This window comes from Pogona vitticeps, chromosome 3 (assembly GCF_051106095.1).
Source record: "Pogona vitticeps strain Pit_001003342236 chromosome 3, PviZW2.1, whole genome shotgun sequence".
Lineage (NCBI taxonomy): Eukaryota > Metazoa > Chordata > Lepidosauria > Squamata > Agamidae > Pogona > Pogona vitticeps.
The window spans coordinates 220040259-220058884 of record NC_135785.1 but is presented as its reverse complement, the minus strand read 5'-3'; the positions used below and the strand labels follow the sequence as shown (position 1 = coordinate 220058884).

Genomic DNA, 18626 nt, shown 5'->3' with positions numbered 1-18626 from the left:
CAAAATTCAGATTCAAAATTCAGAATTGCAGCCCTTTGAATTCAAAATTTGGAATGTTAAGAATTTCCCGATAGCAGAGGACTGGTTGCAATGGGGAGTGAGTATGAGCAGCACTGGCAGGCAGATGGGAGCAGCAGATAGCCTGTGGTGGGTGGAAGTAGTACCAACAGCATGGGAGCAGCACAATTGAGTGAGTGAGTACAATCTTGTAATAGCAATTAGCATGGCATACCCAGTAGTGGGGCATAGATTTGCCCATCTCTGTCTCTCTTACTTAAAGAGGACTTAGGGAAGTCCAGAAATGGTAACCTTGACCTTAAGGAAGTGTTTTTCTACAGACCCAGGTTATAAGCATGAGTGTCCTAGACTGACAATGTCCCCCTGCCAAAGAGAACACTTTCTCAGTAGGCATTCTAGTTGGTAGGCAAGAGAGCATTCCCATTGCCACCTTGGCCAGACTTCCCTAAAACAGACTTCTTAGCCCAGTGAGACAAGGTTTTGATCTCTTTTGGCTTGCAAAGCTCCTGCATTTGCTTCTCTGCCTCTGCCATGTGCTTCCTCTGAGGTTGTGTCTCTGGAGGACAAGCCCCTACCATGTTTGAGATGCTAGTTCTGCCACAAGCCTATGGAAGCCAGTGTTCTCCACCAGAAAGAATGGCTGGTCATTGAGGACAAGTAATCATGGCATTTTTACATCTGCAGGAGATCTTTCTCCTCCAAGTCTGGAATGTATTATTGTGACCCAAGTCTGGGATTTGCTGCCTCCCACCTCTTGATATTTGCCCATCTATGTCCCTGCTCCCCAGGCTGGTGGCTCAATCTCTGTCCTCTGATGGCTATTACACTTCACAATAAGGAAACCACTTACCTCCACAGTACCTACTTCATTTGCCAGCAGCAATGCCCTGTGTTGAGTTTTCAGTTGACTGAGCATGCTACTATTGAAGAGGTGGTCCACGTTTTGCCCATGCTTGAGCACCTTCTTGCAGTGCCTGTACTCAACCATGTGAACATGTTACACATGGTTGAAAATGCTTCCAGATTATTGACTTCTTGGAAGCTCCAATTTTTGACTACATGTTCATAACCTGTCATCATTATTAGTTCTGGCAACTGGTGGGAAAAGTGCAGCTGGAGGGGAAGGGTGATTTCAGTGTCAGACATCATGTACAGATCTGTACTCTCACCCCAGATCCCGCCCTTGGGAAACCAATAGCAACCCCAATCAGGAGACACTTTGGTCTCTGCACCCACTGCCCTTGGTGCCAGAATGTCTTTAAGTTTCCTTTCTCAAGAAAGTATTCCAGAAATAGGTTTCACTTTCATTTTTTCCTCGTAGCAAACAGAAACTTAGCCTTTTGCTTTCTAATGTATAGGAATAAATGCAATGCTGAATATTATAAATTATTATTATATACAGAACTATAAAAATGGATTTGAATATATTTGGAACTATCAAAATATGGCATTATTCAATGAATTCTGAATATTTATGAATCTGAATACACATCACTAATCTGAATTCTGAATCTTAGTTTGTCATTCTATCCACTATACCTCACTGGCTGTCATATAACTGCATGTGTGTTTATATGTATATACTCCTCGGTCTCGGTCTCTCTCTCTCTCACACACACATACACAAGTATATATATATTGGCCTACATCGTATTGGTTATCTACACCAGTATAAGTATAATGGTGCAAATTGCAATGGTGAATTTAGGCTCATCATTTAGTTGCTGCTTGTATTCCGCCATGTGACTTTGCACATGGTGAACAATACAATTGCAATTAGCCAATGTGATTTTTGCCATTGCACTTATGCTAGTGTAAATAACAAATAGAGTTTCGCAATTTTATACGCGTATGGAGAGAAGAATAGAATGTGCATAGGTCGCAACTGCCTCCCTCCCTTTTTGACACACTATCAGAAAAAGCAACCAAGTAGCTGTCAGTGTGGTTGTCTGAAAGAAGCCAGATCCATGGGAAACCATAACCATGGCCCTTGCCATAGTGCATCCCTCTAGACATCTGAGGGAGATATTTTTCCACATCAGTCTTTTGAAAGAGGCATACTACTCACTACTGGCTTCAAACTGTAGTGACTGTGAATCTATGTACAGTATTGTTTAGGAATGTCTGCCATCTAAAGACTGGAGGTATATGGCAGCCTTCGAATACAGAGATGTTGAAAATATGTCTAAATCAAAATTAAATTAGAATCAATGTATTTTTTAAAAACCAAACAACACCCCCAGCATGCATCTAGCATGCATGCTACATTTCACTTATCTACGTTTCATGTTCTGGAGCTGTGGATCTCAGACTGAAAGCTACACAAGGCACATCTTGTTTTGTTTTTAATAATATTGGTATTAATAGATAAATGCATACCACATGGCCACTGTTCTGTTATAACGGAGAACCCTCTCAGCGGCATTTCAGTAGCACTTAGGATCCAAAGTATTACCCTAACACTGATCTGCTAAGAGGAAACTGCAGCAGATACATATACAGTGGTGCCTCACTTAGTGATGTTAATCCGTGCAGCAAAAATAGCTGCTAAGCGATTTCATCACTAAGCGATATTAAAAAGCCCATAGAAACACATTAAAACGCCATTAATGCATTCCTATGGGCTTAAAAACTAACCTTAAGCAAAAATCCTCCATAGGGGCGGCCATTTTTGGTGCCTCTAAAGCAAGGCAACACAGCAGGCGGCCATTTTGTTTACCCGGCGGCCATTTTGGAACCGCCGATCAGCTGGCCGAAAATGGGGGCTTTGTGATGATCGCTTCCCTGTGATCATTGGAAAGCAAATTTTCCCCATAGGGACCATCACTAAGCGATCGCAAAAACATCATCGCAAAGCGATTTCTTCGTTAAATGGAGCGATCGCTATGCAAGGCACCACTGTACTTAATTCATATTACTTAGTGGTTTCGGTATTTGGTTGAAGTTGGATTCCCCACCGTGTCTGTCTCCTGGAAGTAGAGACAGCCTGTATGACCATGGGCAAGCTGCACAGTCCCAAGGTGCCGTAGGAGAAGGGCCCAGTGAACCACTTCTGAGTATTCTAGACCTGGAAAAACTGGCAAGAGTCACCATAAGTCAGAATTGACTTGACAGCACATGATTATTACTATTCGTAAATGCAAATTTCAGAATTCAAGCAGAATATATATATTTCACCTCACAGTTTGTTCAAATTCAGCATGAGATATAAAGGATTCCATCTGGGCATTTTTGTGGTGAACCCATTGACCCATAAATGGAATCAAAATGAGGCCACAAAGAACCAAGAGGTAGACAAAGTTCACAAGAAGCCATGCTCAAGTTTGGTAGAAAAACAAGAAGAAAAAAAAATCTATATTTAACAGGAAAGGGAGACAAAAATTACCACCGTCAATGCAGCAGATTGCCTGAGCAAGTTCAGGAATGCTGGATATGAGACTGGAAATAAAAGAAGAGAACAAAATAAAATAAAATAAAACCAGGGGCACAGAGGAGAGGAAATTGGCTCTTTGCCTTTTATGGTTTATTATAGTATCTGCTAGAACAGAATTGCTGGCTGTCTTGGAGCTTACCTGCTAAGGGCTGAAGACAGACTGCCGCAGTCTGATGCACTAGTGACATACCATTTCTTTAATAGCTGTTCTCCGTTAGGTTGAATTTTGAGAACAAGATTGCAGTCAAAAGATAATTAAAGTTGTGGTTCTGGACACAGTCATTTGGAATTTAATCCCATTGAAACTATGGGAATGTACTTCATGATAAAAGTTACTTCACCACTGTGTTTATGCCCTGATTAGAATAATGCCACTGAATAGCAATGGATAGTTCTAAACTGGCAGGACCTTTTAAGAAGTAATTTTCTGAAACAATGCCAGGAATAGTTTAGTGGCTAGTCCAATCCCTTGTCATTCCTAAAATAGTGTGGATAATCATGCTGGAGAAGAATATATTCCATCGAAACCAGACTTCTAACCATTCTATGTGTGGGATGTGTGTAGATAACTTTGCACGTGGGACAGGCTTTCAAAACTACTGTGCAGTTTTTTCCCATAGAGAAGGGATTTTTTTTCTATATAAAAATTGCTTTGACATTTAAAAATTTTTTATTCTTTGCGTCAAATTTATATGAACCTCTCATGCCCCAGGCTGTCTATATTCAAGTGATAATCAGCACACTGGAATGTTTGTTTGCGAGTAGGTCTACTTTTAAGTAGACATAATCTCATATTGCTTCAAACAAGGAGTTATGACGAGTAGATTCACCCAAGCAACTCAACCTGATGTTCCCAGCCCCTGCTCTGAATCCTGTGCATAAACACAGATTGGGAGTAACTATATACAGTACTAATACTGTATAATCAGTTCTTTTTTTCCCCACTAACAAAGGCATAACTACATTTATTTTTTCTTGTAAAAGGATAACTTCACTACTTTTGTGGCATCACTGTTATTTTTTGAGTTACTTTTATAGTTACAACATTGACCTCACAAAATGGCAGAGCAGAGATGTTACATGGTTCAAGGACTGGCTCACACTCACTGGCTCATTCCACTGCCTCGTTCTCTGCTGTGGGTGTTCAGGCACTTATGAAGTGCATATGAAAAGTGTGCTTTTCATTGCGGATCAGAGTCCTATAGCACTTAGGTGTATATATCTTTAAGTAACTGAAATGTAACTTTTAAAGTAATTTTAACTAATGGGAATGTAAAAGGTTACTTAAAATATATATATATAACTATAACTCCAGCTAACTATTAAGGAGGAGGAATTGGGCCACAATTAATTTTTTTAAGTAATTTTGCAAGAGCTGTGCAAAGGCAGACTTACTCATGAGTAAACCCCAGGTAGCCTCAATTTGGGGTACAATTCCCTCCCAGTTATTGCCTAGCTATTATAAGGAAGGAAATGCCTGGTGCTAATAAACATCAATGAGGATGGCTTGCTCGCTAGTTGTGCAAAAAGACCCTCAAGTGGGAAATCTTCAATATAGGGTTTTCTTGTCTGTCACCAGAAAACAAGCTACACATTGAAAAAATGAACCACAGCATCATTGCCACTGAAAATGAGGATGTGACCCTGAAATGCATTATGCAGAGCTCAGTACAGGCCACCTCCCGCTTCTCAATCACCTGGTTTAAAGTTTCTGAACATACAGAATCACTGGTGAAAATGAAGGGCAACGGTGTCATTGAGTATGGTGGGAATAAGAAGCTGTTAAGAAGGTTGCACCTCCACCACCCTTCTGTGGGTGACTTTCGCTTGACACTGCAGAATGTGGAGATGCTGGATGCTGGACTGTTCTACTGCCAGGTGGAAGAATGGCAGGCAGCCAACTGTAGTGCCAGTCAGGTTCATTATGCTTCGAGTCAATCAGGATTCAGCAGCCTTGTGGTACTTCCCTCAGGTAATAATACTCTAATTTTGTGTGTTTGTCTCTCTTGACCTTGGAACTTTCCAGCCATGCATCTAACTGCGACCACTGGACAACAATACAGGACACAATAAAAGAGCACTAGTGAAGGTGCAGGCTCTTGTAAAACAGATATAGCGCAATATTAGATTTTATGCCAGAGCTTACTTGAGCTCCCTTTTCCCACACCGCATGCCACAACGCTGGATTAATTTGCTTTATTTCCAGAAGAATCAAAAGGTCCAGATGGAGAATTCAGATCCTACTGATTCCTTTTACAAATAATTGTACAGCTATTTTCCCTCTCCCAATAGATTTTTTTGTGGAAACAAAAGAGAGAGAGAGAGAGGTTGCAAACGTTGTCTGGAACCTGCCCTTTCCCATAAAATTACATGACTCAGGCTAGCTGGTGGTTCAAAGAACATTTTCTCTCTCAGAGGGGTTTATAGTATTACAACATGGATGCTAAGGCTTAGGAGGATTCTTTAAAAACTCAAAAGAGGTTCAACACATAATTTTCACATGGCAAAACTTTTCAGGGCGAAACCATGTTAGTCTTGGAGCAGCTGTGTTAATTATTTACTAAGGACACAACCAGCTTCCAATGAACCAGCATAAATGACAGCCACCAAATCTAGTGTTTTAAAAAGGGAAGGGAAGAGATGTTAGTCTTTGTAGCAAAAGAAAACAAGGAATTTAATGGGTCCTTAAGGACTTTTATCTAGCATACATTTCCATCTGATGAATTGAGCTCTGGTCTACAAATATTTATGCCCAAGTTGGTTAATCTTTAAAGTGCTATAAAACTCTTATTTCTACATGGCATTGACCTTGTTATTATACCTTGGTGATTGAAGTATTGCTACAAGGTGATTTTTCACAATTGGACCTCCAAAATAGTTTGATTGCATCCTTCAGTCAAGCTGCATCCATGACCCCTCTGTATAACTAAACTTCATAAATTGAAAGGTAATAGACCTAAATTCTCATTTCAGTCCCAATAAAGCAAACCTTTAGGGGCTAGGAATTTTTTTTTTTACAAAAACAAGATAGCATTATTAGACATGTCAAATGAAAAGAGTAGCATGAATGAGTTTAAGATCTAAGTAGTGTGGGTGTGACCCACTTTCAGGCAGCATCCACGGGTGATAAAGGGAGACATAATAAGATGAAAAGTAAGTAAATAAAGGGCCACTCCCTATCTCTGTTGAGTCTTACGTTTCACAGTATAAAATCTATTAATGATTTCCATTTCCAACCAAACACTTTCACTGGTATACCATGACTTTATGAGTTGTTACACAAATTGGCTCATTTATGGTAGTTTCCACCTTGGGACACTGAAAGGTTTTGGAGTATTAACAAGTTTCTATTTCTGGTTTATGCCCATTTGCATTGATTCTCACCTATGAACATAGTACTAGAACATGGTTGGTAAATAATGGTAAATGTTTTTTTAAAAGAGAGCAAAAGTGCAGTGCAGATATATCCCAAGGAGGATCTATATTTGCACTAACAGTACTGACCACCTCCTATGCAAAAATGGAAACAACATAAAAACAAAAGCATTGTGCCACTTTTAAGACTCACACACTTATTTCAGAGTTAGCCTTTCTTGATCACAATGCACATCTTTGGCGACTTCTCTCAGAAGTCTGCTCTCTTCCTTTGTTGGAATGGCTTGGAATGGGGATTGTGTAAATCATTTTTTAAACCGTACTTCACCTTTGTTTGTAAACTTATAATGGAAGATGAGGGGGGAAAAAAACTAAATTTGCTTGTTTGTTGCAGCACCCAGCAATTCCACCCAGATCTGTTCTTCTCAATCGCTATACCACTTCATCTTATTCTACCCTCCAGTTCTGTTCCTTATCCTGGTGGTTATTTTTCTCGTGTTACACTTCAAAGCCAAATTCATTTCACGTGGAAAAATGAATGTGGAAAAGAAGACAGCTCCTGATGAAGAACTGAGAGCATTGGCACCAGCCGACCTCAAGCCCACTGGCAAAAGTAGTGCCGGTGCAATAGGTGAAGAAACAATACATCTCAAGAACAAGGAAATGGACTGACCAAGGCATGCCATTTGAGGCTGTATGGGCTGTAAATGTCTTTAAATCAGTTGGCTGTGGGCTTGGACATGCAGCATAAGTAACCCTGGTTTTCACGAACCTTGCAGTGCAGTGGTTAAACTGCTAAACTGCAGTTAAGTCTCTACTCATGGCCTGCGTTTGATCCCAGCAAGCTCAGGTAGCCAGCTCAAGGTTGACAGCCTTCCATCCTTCCAAGGTACTTTCCAATTGAGTACCCAGCTTGCTGGGGGGAGAGAGGGAATGTGTACCCCACTGAGTATTTACTTCCATGTAAGAACATAAAGGATTGTAGCCCAATTAAATTACAGTATGTTTTAAAATGACTTCAAATATTTTTTGCCATATGGTTTAGGAGGAATCATCAGTGATTCCGTCAATGGTGAACAGGGCAGGGTCAAAATGATTAGTGCACTGTAGGGGTGTTAAACATCCAGAAGTTTTATTCATGCCTGCCAAGGCAGGGTAGCCACACACCCCTGACACTGTATACATAGACCAGTCACACCTCTTAGCAATTCTGCATAGAACCTGACTGCTCAGAGGCAGAGCTCAGAAAACTGTATTTTAAAACTAATTAGTTATAGCTAGGTCTTAAGCCACAAATATATGTTAGTCGTTGCTTCAGTTACAGTACTGTTTTTTAAAAAGTAGGTCTAATTTCCTGTTTCTCAAATGTAAGTGAAAGATTACTTATGGCTAGATTTCAAACCATCTAAATATTGTGAGCCCCTAGTTTGTGGATCAAAACCTCCTGTCCACCTCACCATCATTTCAACACCCACAACATGGCACAGTAGACTGGCACTCAAACTGCGTGATCTTGTCTCCCTGCCATTTCTAAAGGCTTATTCCTTTACACATGTTGAAAATGATGACAGAAAGGGCAGGGGCTAACCATTCCTCTCTAAGCAATGTGAGCTTATCCAGGCATGAAACAATTTAATAAGACTTACAAACTCAAAGTGAACCAAGTGCTGTGAATTGTTGTGGTATCATGTATGTTCATGGTTCTGTGTTGCTTGCTCTCCAGTCTCTCTGCTCTTTTTGAGAATTGTGACTGCTTTATAGCATCAGAAAAAGTTTGAAATAGAACTGGTTGAGATTCCTGAAGCCACCACTGGTAAACAACTTCTATTAATTTTCTCAGGACTAAAATAAATTTTGCCACTATTTTATTCATGCATTAACCCTTGGGCATTCCAATTCATCTTCTTTCCACAGGCACAAAATTAGCTAGTTACTAATTCAGGCTTACACTGAAAAGGAGTGGTTATTCTTTCTGAAGTTACAATTGAAAGTAATGTAATTATCCCATTGCTACAGGACAAATTGCAAGTAGCTGTGTATCTGCCAAGTAGTTGCTTCCAAAGTCTTGACTATTTGCAGAGATGGAAATAAGTTGCATGCAAAGTTTTCAATCAGCTTTGTCCCTGGAGGAGATAGAAAATGTCAACATGGATGTAAGGAACCCATACTGGTCAGCTGGGTATTGTCAAGATTGAAACTACTTCGTGTAGCCTTGTTTTCCTTCGCACACTGGAAAAATGTTTGAGCAAACCCTCTGAGTAGAACTGTTTTAATCTGGAAAATCTATTACTTTGTTTCCGATTTGTCTTTTGGAGGTATGGGGGAGATGGCACTGAAAAGATGGGCAAAAAATTCAAGTCAGTCAAACAAGGGCATGTTGCAGTCTTTCTGAAGGTAACATCATCATACAGCTAAATTTCAAGACCAACTAAATAACAAAGTTGACCTGTGAGACCAGTATCTTATTGAGCTTCCACTGATTGAGAAGTCCTGCCAGCAAAATAATATAAGATAATAATATGCAAGCAGAGGACACTTTTTCTTCATGGAGATCACTATTTGAACAACAGCCATATGGGAGCACATGGTATAACCCTATTATTATACCAGTGGGACCTTTTCTTCAAGGGAAGCTTAGTAGGATACTAAGTGACTCAGGAAGAACCCTCTACTTGGCTTGGCTGGACTTTGTTTTTCAAGTGCTACAACTACAGAGCCTTATGATTGCACAGTTATGGTAGATAACAGCAGAGCCCACCCTCCCCTACTTCTATTTCCAGTTGCTAAGCTCCAGATTCTATAGCTACGTTCAGTAGCTATAGAATCTGGAAATGAAAACAAAAATTGAGCAGTGAGGTGGCATACTCTGCGTCTTGCAACTTATAATAATATGCAAGAATCCTATAGTAAAATACTAAGCATTTCCATTGTTTTCTGGGCATCTGTCATTCACTGAAGTGCAAAGCCAACCAAAATCATAATGCACACCAGTTATGCCTCTATTCAACATTGTTTAGGTTTCATTTTGAGGAGTATGTCCATTTCAGGATGCCATAATTTAAGAAGGATACAAACAAACTGGAACATGTTCAGAAGACGGCCAGGGATGATCGGGGGCTGGAAACCAACCCCTATAAGGAAAGACAGAAAGAACTTGGCATGTTCAGCCTTGAGAAATGAAGACTGAGGGGAGATATGATAGCACTTTATTTGAAAGATTGTCATAGGGAGTAGAGCCAGGATCTGTTCTCAGAGTACAGGATATGTAACAACATGCTCAAGTCACAGAAAGCTAGATTTCAGTTGATTATCAGGAAAAGCTTCCTTACTCTTGGAGCAGACAACAATGGAACCAATTACCTTGGAAGGTGGTGAGTGGTCTAACACTGGAAGCGAAAATTGGACAACCATCTGTTAAACTTCGACTTAGATTCCTGCATTGAGCAGGGAGTTGGCGTCAATGCCCATGTAGGCCCCTTCCAACTCCATTGTTCTATGATTCTGTTTTAAGCTTTGCCAACCCAATAGGATTTAGGCCATAGTACTTTAGAGGGGAGGCATATCTGGCTGGCGGGCAACCTGAACAGGGAGCTCTCCTGCTGAGAGGTGACGGCACATGGAAATGCTCTGTTGTGAGTCTTATGTGCTCTAATAAAAGGGCAAAGCAGACATTTTGCTGCTAGAGGGAAGACAGTGGTGTCAGAAATAGGTCCAGTTGAAAGACGTTTAGCTGCCTGAGTGGCAAAGCAAAGGCTGTCCTTGTCCTGCCCACTCCACTCGGGGCTTAAACTATTCGTGTTATTTCAGTACCTGAAAAGCCCACAAAACCCCTTCTCTCTTCCTGCCAGTGAAAACACCATCATAATGTTGTACTTGGAATAGCGTGCAGTTTGCTGCTCTGTAATGATACTCCAAATCATCTGCCCGCAGATCTCTGTCTAATGATAGGAGGTGTCCCAGTAAAACTGGTGCACTCTTGCCTTACAGCATTGGGCTACCTGGAAGATACCGGACTAAATGGGTGTCAGTGTGGAATTGACAGAGGAGATTGCCTCTGGCCAAGGGGGATTCCTGCAGGTCAGGGGCAAGACGAAGCAGCAAAAGCAGGCTGACAGCAGCGTGGGCTGCATTTGTGCAGATAAAAAAGAATAAAGGGAAAGACAGAGCAAGCAGTCGTCTCTGGGGCTGTCAATCCAGCATGAAAATTCAGTCAGGGGGAGAGCAGTTCTGCTATTTTGTTTGAAAGCACATGGGAATGGAGCTGGTAATAACAAGAGCAGGATGGAAAGAGCCCCAAAGGGTTTAGGGGTGGCATGGCTGCTTTGTGTCCCTCTGATGGGGGCTTTAATACTGTGCGTCTGGAGCACTGTCCAATTTGGGAAAGAAGGGCCATGACCAATTGGTGTTAAATGTGGCAATAATGTATCACACGGAGGCCATAGGATAAAAGGCAGCGACAGCCTGAATGGGCGCAGATTTCATTCTCTTGGTAATGAGTGAGATACGCGGCAGCAATGAAATCGAAGGGAAATGCCATGAGATTCTAATTTCTTTTCCCGCTGTTGCTGCCACAGCTTTGATCTAAAGCAAGTGCCTGTTTTAAATTGCAAACGGATACAAGTGTGATACCATCCAGCCGCTGGCTTACGGGCTTAATGAAGTGGGGCATACGCTTGAGTCAGATAATGTTGTGAGAGAGGCAGGAATTCAGAAACAGGATTACTGAAGGTCTAAAAGAATGAGGGTTTTTTTAAAATGGGGGGAAAAAATGAGAACCTTGGAAGGTAGCTCTTAACGGTGTCTGTTGCATGGGTGAGACACTAGATATCCCAGGCTCATAGGGTACAGAGGGACATCTTCTGTGAAATCTCAGAGGAATGAATAGAAATAGTGCAAAATCCAAGCTCAGGAAAGTTTACTTTCTGGATTACTACTCCTCAGATTTCCCAGTTCATTTGGAAATTCTGGGAGCTTTAACACAGAAAAGTAACATTTCCAGAGGGAATGATGGACTAAGACTCAAGAGACCTGAGTTCAATTCCCTGCTTAACCATGGAAACTAAAGGGGGTGGATTGACACTGTTAAAACAACTCCTTTAACATCTTACTTGCCTTGGAAATGTCATTAAAGTAACCATCAGTTAGATACAACTTATATAGCACATACATATAGCTCGTAACTACGTAGTCAGGATATAGGCTTGGTGAGGAATTTGTACTCATTGTTTTGGTCCTTTGGAGGTGATTCAAAAAGAGACATATTGGAGCGATTTGGAATTAGGAGATTCTCTTTCTGATGCAGAGAAAAGTGTGGAAAGAGCTTCTGAGCCTCCTCTATTCTCAATGCTTTTTAGTTTAAGGAAACAAAAAAAAAATCCCTTTGGCATACAGTTCTTGCAGCTTTGTTCTTTTATATATGTGGAAAGTACATATCCACATATCTATTTTCTTTGGAGGTCAAAAATGGAGGAAGGAAAGGCAGCTAGTAATGGAAGCAACAGATCGGAAGGGCAATCAAGGAGCCCAGATGTTCGTACACTAAAACTCCTAGAAATCCTGGCCGGCACAGCTAGTGGTGAAGGTTTCTGGGAGCTTCAATCCAAGAACATCTGTGGATCCAAGGTTGGGAATCATTGCCTTAAAGGGAATTGGGGGAAAATATCCCATCCTTGTGTTCCTGTTGTAAAACCATGTCAAGAATCGGGGATCTTGGCAGTGAAGAATCTGCATTTAAGGAAGAAAACAGCGTTGCCATGGCCTGCGAATCTTCCCTAACAAGTTCTCAGGCAGTTGTTAAGGTGGGTTCCCCCATCCAACTGAACTCTAGAACTTGAGAAAGAAAATATGGCTGATGGGAGGAACATGTGAGGATTTCATTCCAAGGTTGTTTTTTTTTTTAATAACAATATTTTTGTATATGGGATGGAAAGAATCTGAGACTTTAAGAATTTGAAGAAGCAAAAACTGACAGATTGATTATTCAGACCTGTTTAACTCCTGAAAGTCTGGTTTTGTGTCTTCCCATATTTACCAGTTTGTGACGCTGAATTAGGGCTGGAACCAGGTTTTGTCACTTCAGCCACTCTTTCAAAATACACACTGCCACCCTCATAAATAAATTAAGATTGCCACCTTTTTTTTTTTTGGACTGAGAGGCTCCTTGTTGTATCTTACCTGTTAATCCAGCTGATACTAATAGGAATATTTTTGTTTCAGTTTGTTTCTGAAAATTTTAATGACATTCACAGATTTGTTCATGATCATGATGGAAAGAACTTGAAGTTGAGAAAATTTAAATGCAGAAGAAAATGAAACTGACTGTGTTTTCCCATGTTTACCTCAGGGATGGGGGAGCGGGCAGACATTTTGGGTGGAGGCATTTGGTGGAGAGAACTGGGATGCATGGGAGAGGTTTAAGCATTTCCCTCTTTCAGTCACTGATCATGCTCTACAGATCTCTAATATAGTGTGTGGTTCTTCTCTAAGGGACTGGTTCACAAATGATGGGTAGCATCCATTAGTAAGTACTCTCCATGCATCTGGACTATTATAGTAATAATTACATTCTATTAAACTGACTTCAACTTATGGGAAACCTTTCCAATGTTTTCTAACCATAAAATATTCAGAAGTGGTTTACCATTCCCCTCTTCTGGGGGGTATTCTGGAATTGTACAGCTTGCCCAAGGCCACACAGGCTGGCTTTTTCTCCTTGGTGGCACAGTGGGAAATTGAATCTCTCAACCCTTACAACTAGTAGGGTTTTGCAACTAGGTACTGCATTTTCCTGAGCTATCCAGTTAACACTGCAGCAATATTTACTGGAAATTTTAGCCAAGGCTCAAAATCTTCAAGGCAGAACTCAGTGTGTTTAATGAAGATGCAATCAAATATTATAGAAAAGATCAAAGATCAGGATCTTCTATGCTTGCTTCTTTTTAAAATTAATGATACTTTTATCCCTACGTTCTCCTAACCCGCAGGCAAATGCCAATACAGATGACTAGGAATCTGATGCCGGGAGAAAAATATTAACCCACCCACATCAGTACAGTCCCAGTATGCAATCTCCTTCCTCTCAGGCAGGCTGTTATGATTTTAAGAGGGGGAAAACACCTACTGTATAGGAAATCCAAAATGTGACTCTTTTGTATCACAATGAGGAGAACCCAAAGTACATATCTGTCCCCCATGATTTACTGCTTTACGTATGCCTTTACTTCCTTAATATTTAGCCTAATTTGGAAAAGTTACTACATTGCTAATTTCCCAGACAGCATGGAGAGTGGATAGCCCAAATGGTAAATTTTTCAAGTTTTAGAATTAAGGCTGCCATCAAATGCCTTTATATTATTTCTTCTCATGGTAAAGCAGATTTTTAATCTCCCATATATTACACTGTAAAACTCCGAGTTTAAAGTTTTGGCTGGTAGTGAGTTGTGCAAGAGAGTGACTTTGGTTCTATGATTGAAGTGGCAGGCAGCCCTTTTGCCTTCATTACCAGGTCCCCCTAAATACCTCCTTTTCCCTCCCTCTGTGCTCATCTAGATGGAGAGTAGTTGTACTTTATGTAAAATGATACTTGGAATTTTTTTGCCTCTACAGACCACACAAGGTTTAAACTGATACCAGCTGTCACATAGTATGACAACAACACCCTCGTCTTTTCTTATGCTTTTAAAACCTTTTCCCACTTTGTGCTCGTGGTAAAATTCAGGCAGTGGGAGCTTTTCCAGTTGGAGGTTTTCAATTCAGTGCTATTCTACTTAAAAAAAACAAACACAAAAAAGAAGAAAAATTCCAGCAAAAAAAATCTAACAGAGGATCATTTTTAGGGTATTCTAATTTTTAGAGCAATATTTTTTAAACGCAGTTGATTTCTGAGGTGAATTCACAGCAGATTTCTACACCCATCAGAATCTGTTATGTTAGTGCTAATCTGGTAAGCAATGTGACAAAAAATATCCAAAATGTCCATTTTAAAAGGTTAGAGGAATTCTTCAAGGGTCCCTTCAAAATTTGTGAAAGATTTTTTTCAAAAATCCTGTTTCTCTAAGAAATGCTGATTTCTTAAGAGAAGTGGGATACTGTTGACATAAACCCCAGCGAGATCTGTTCTGAATTGGCACCAAGTGACTCTGACTGGAATAAAGTGAGGATGGAAGATACTCCATCTGGACAAACTCTCCATCTCTCACATTTTGGGGTTGGCAATTAAGAGGCCAGCTCTGTATGGAACCATATTTGGCCAAACCAGCTTCCACATCTAATCTTTAATTTAGAACATACTACTCTATGATACCCATCAAAGAAGAAGAAGAAACTCTTTGCTTAGCAGGGAGAATTATATGGAAGCCTTTAAAATATCTTTTATTTTCATTTAAGTAAATGTGGATGTAAGCACAGGTTTAAAATTTATGGAGTGTTAAGTGCTTGAGTAGATAAGGGTTCACTTATACTTCATTAAAGAAAGACCTACATTTGCCAGAGTTCCTTCATTACTGACCGATTTGCTCCTTGGATCATAATTTCTCCTTTGCTACAAATGCATTAGACTAGGATATTTCAATCTAAGAGCAGCAAGCGCTAATAGATTCTTCTCATTACTGGAGAGTATAATCTGGTGAGTATAGGTACCAGAATACTCAAATGGCTGGGTATTTATTGTTGTGTTAATTAACTCTTACTCTATTTACATGCAGATTTAAATTTACATGGGACATTTATTTTGCAGATGAATGAAATAGTGATTATCAGATAATTAACTGGAGAACTGATAATGTAAGAGGATACAAGGTTGATGCCTTTATATCTTTACAGCCCACCAACATTTTAAGCTTGGAATCAATTTCTTAATATTGTGCCTCTTAATTGCTTTTACTATATCTCTGTGCCTGTAAATAATTGCTTTTGTTGAATCCATTTATGTCTGTTTTATGTTGCCCTTGATATGATTCTCTGCTGGACTATTTATACTCAGCTGAAATATCTGGACAGATTATTGGGTCTGAGCCTGAGGTTTATTTCTACCTCATTAAGTTGTTGTATGTCATATCACAGTTGGGTATCAGACTTTATACATTGTGGGTTGCATTACAAAAAGGTGGAGAAATAGGACACATATCTGTCGTCGTATAGTACGAGGGGGTGCTGATAAGTATTGGGCCTTTCCCAGAAAAAAATGAGCTAGGAAGCTATAAATTGCAGGGTGTATTGGCCCATTTGTCTCTATTCAATGGTGCAAAAATCAACTACCTATGATTTTAACTTATATTTCATGTTCAGGTCCAAAGTGAACATGGCGGCACCTCCAGAAAAGTTCCATGTGGAAGAGCATAGGACCATAATCAAGTTCCTGTTTCTCCAAGGGAAAGGTGCAAAGCAGATCCATGATGAAATGTCACAAACTATGGGTGACAGTGGCCCTTCATATGCAACAGTTAAACATTGGGTTGTCAGTTTTAAAACTGGCCATTTTGGTGTTGAAAGTAAGAAACCCAGTGGAAGGCCTGTTTCTGTCTCTGTGCCTACAATTATGAAAGCCATCCATGACATGATCATGGAGGCCCCCCAAATATCTCAGCCAAAAGTATTGCTATATATCTGAGAATATCATGTGAGAGAGTTGGTGCCATTATCCACAACGACTTGGAAATGAGAAAACTTGGCAGCAAAGTGGATCCCCAAACTTTTGACAACCGAACAAAAGAGGAAATGTGTGGAGTCATCGGTGGCTGTTTTGGAACATTTTGCAAGAAATGAGTCAGATTTCGTGGGCAAACTGATAACTGGTGATGAGACATGAATCAACTGTTATGATCCTGAGACAAAGGAACAGTCTAAGGAATGGAGGCACAGTGGTTCCCCCAGGCCGAAGAAGTTCCGAGTGCAAAGGTCGGTGCAGAAGTGAATGGCAACAGTTTTTTGGGGGGGATAAGAAGGGAGTTCTGCTGGTGGACTACCTCCAACAGGGTTCAACCATCAATGCAAAATATTACTGTGCTTTATTGACGAAGTTGAGGCAAGACATCGAGAAAGCTCTCCAAAGGTGTCATCCTGTTGCATGACAACGCCTCATCACACAATGCAGGTGAAACAATGGCAAAACTGAAGTCCTTAGGTTTTCAAGTGATGCCCCATCCACCCTATTCTCCTGACCTGGCTCCTTCTGACTATTATCAGTTCCCCAAACTCAAAAATCACCTAAAGAGACAACGATTTGGGAGTGTTCTGGAGGCAACTAATGCTGCAAATGAGTGGTTACACCAGCAGTCGGAAGAATTTCATTTGCAGGGACTTAAGAAGCTGCAGGACAGATGTCGCAAGTGCATTGACTTCCTGGGGGAATATGTAGAATAATGTGGCAGTTACAGCTTCCTAGATCATTTTTTTCTGGGAAAGGTTCAATACTTGTCAGCACTCCCTCATAGTATAGCCAGGGCTTGCAGGGTCAAAGCCTGAGGACTTTCTGAGAAGAAGGGACCATGACAGCATCTGCCAAACTCCAGGCCTCATTGTTCCCTCTGAGCTTAGCTGCAATTTCGTGGAACATGTACTGTTGCAAGTTAGCCTTGTAGTAGTGCAAATTATTTTAGTTGGGTCTTGAATGGCCAAGTAAATCCATAAACTCTGCAGAAGACTTGATGCTCATTTATTGAAATAGACTGGCCCAGAAGTCTGCATTTTTTCAGACTCCCTTGATGAGGATCAGGTCTAGTTATGAAGACTATAACTAGATTTTCCTTCAAAACTCGCTTCCATACCACTGTCTATTAGCATAATATTTGCTTATGTGAATGTATACGCAGAATTAGATATTTAATAGGAGTTACTAAAATTACAACATATAAAAATCAAAATGTGGAACACTGTTGCCAGGTGACCAGTCTGTCTTTTTAGTCTATCAGGCAACTTCAAGACCTCTGTGCTCCCTTTTTAAAAAAACCTGTACGTTTAATTTGGTCCTACAAATAGAATCTATTTAACAGGGGATACTTTCAAATGGAGGACAGTTCTTGGAAAGCCCTTCAACTATTGGACTATAAAGGAGGACAAGTGGGCATTCTAGGATTGGGCCAGAATAACTACCTTGTTGCTTGAATATCTTCATAAGTTGTACTTATAAATTAAATACAGTACTGTATATCAGAATAAGGAAGCTGATAGATAGCCTTGGAGTCATTTAGAGAAGGTCTTAAGGAGAAAGGGTCAGATAAACCTATTTCACAGATATGATATTCTTACCATTCTGTGACCACCTAAACCCATCTCATGCCTTTCTCCCACCCATCTGTATATGGAGATGTTAGTGAGATATTCATGGATAATGCTGGTTGAATATAGCTGAATATCGGTCAACTATTATCTCATAGAAGAGAACATACAGACAGCTCTGCCAGAAAACAGTTGTCTGTAGTATTCATAGATAAATGGGCAGTTTATAACACAAGTATTTGAGGTAAAACTGCTCGTAGATTATAGTACTTGAGATGACAAGTGGCATGTCCTGTAAAGAGTGGATTATTTTTAATTCATTTTAAAGTTTTTGCCAAAGATAAGAGGTGTTAGTTTTTTGGGCTACACCTCTCTCACTTCTGTTCTCAGCATAGAGACCCTTCTAGCTGTGGAATTCTGGATGTTACGATCCCAAAACCACCACATCGATGCTTGTGATATAGATTCAATTGGAATGCCAATTTGACCAATAGTGATGAAGGCCTTGCATGTACGAAATTGATAATCTCTGTAGTAAAACAGAGTAGAATTTTTCTTGTAGATATTTGAAAGATTTATCTTGTAA

General features: G+C 40.2%; 1 protein-coding gene across 1 annotated transcript in view; it reads left to right on the top strand.

The window, feature by feature from the left end:
• Positions 1-7839, top strand: part of LOC110088448 (immunoglobulin superfamily member 2) — a 34360-nt gene extending 26521 nt beyond the window's left edge. The window contains exons 8-9 of the mRNA XM_020810747.3: positions 5031-5423; positions 7221-7839. Of these exons, the coding sequence (XP_020666406.3) occupies positions 5031-5423; positions 7221-7498 (671 nt within the window). The 3' untranslated portion in view covers positions 7499-7839. The remainder of the gene's footprint in view (positions 1-5030; positions 5424-7220) is intronic.
• Positions 7840-18626: the final 10787 nt, after the last annotated feature.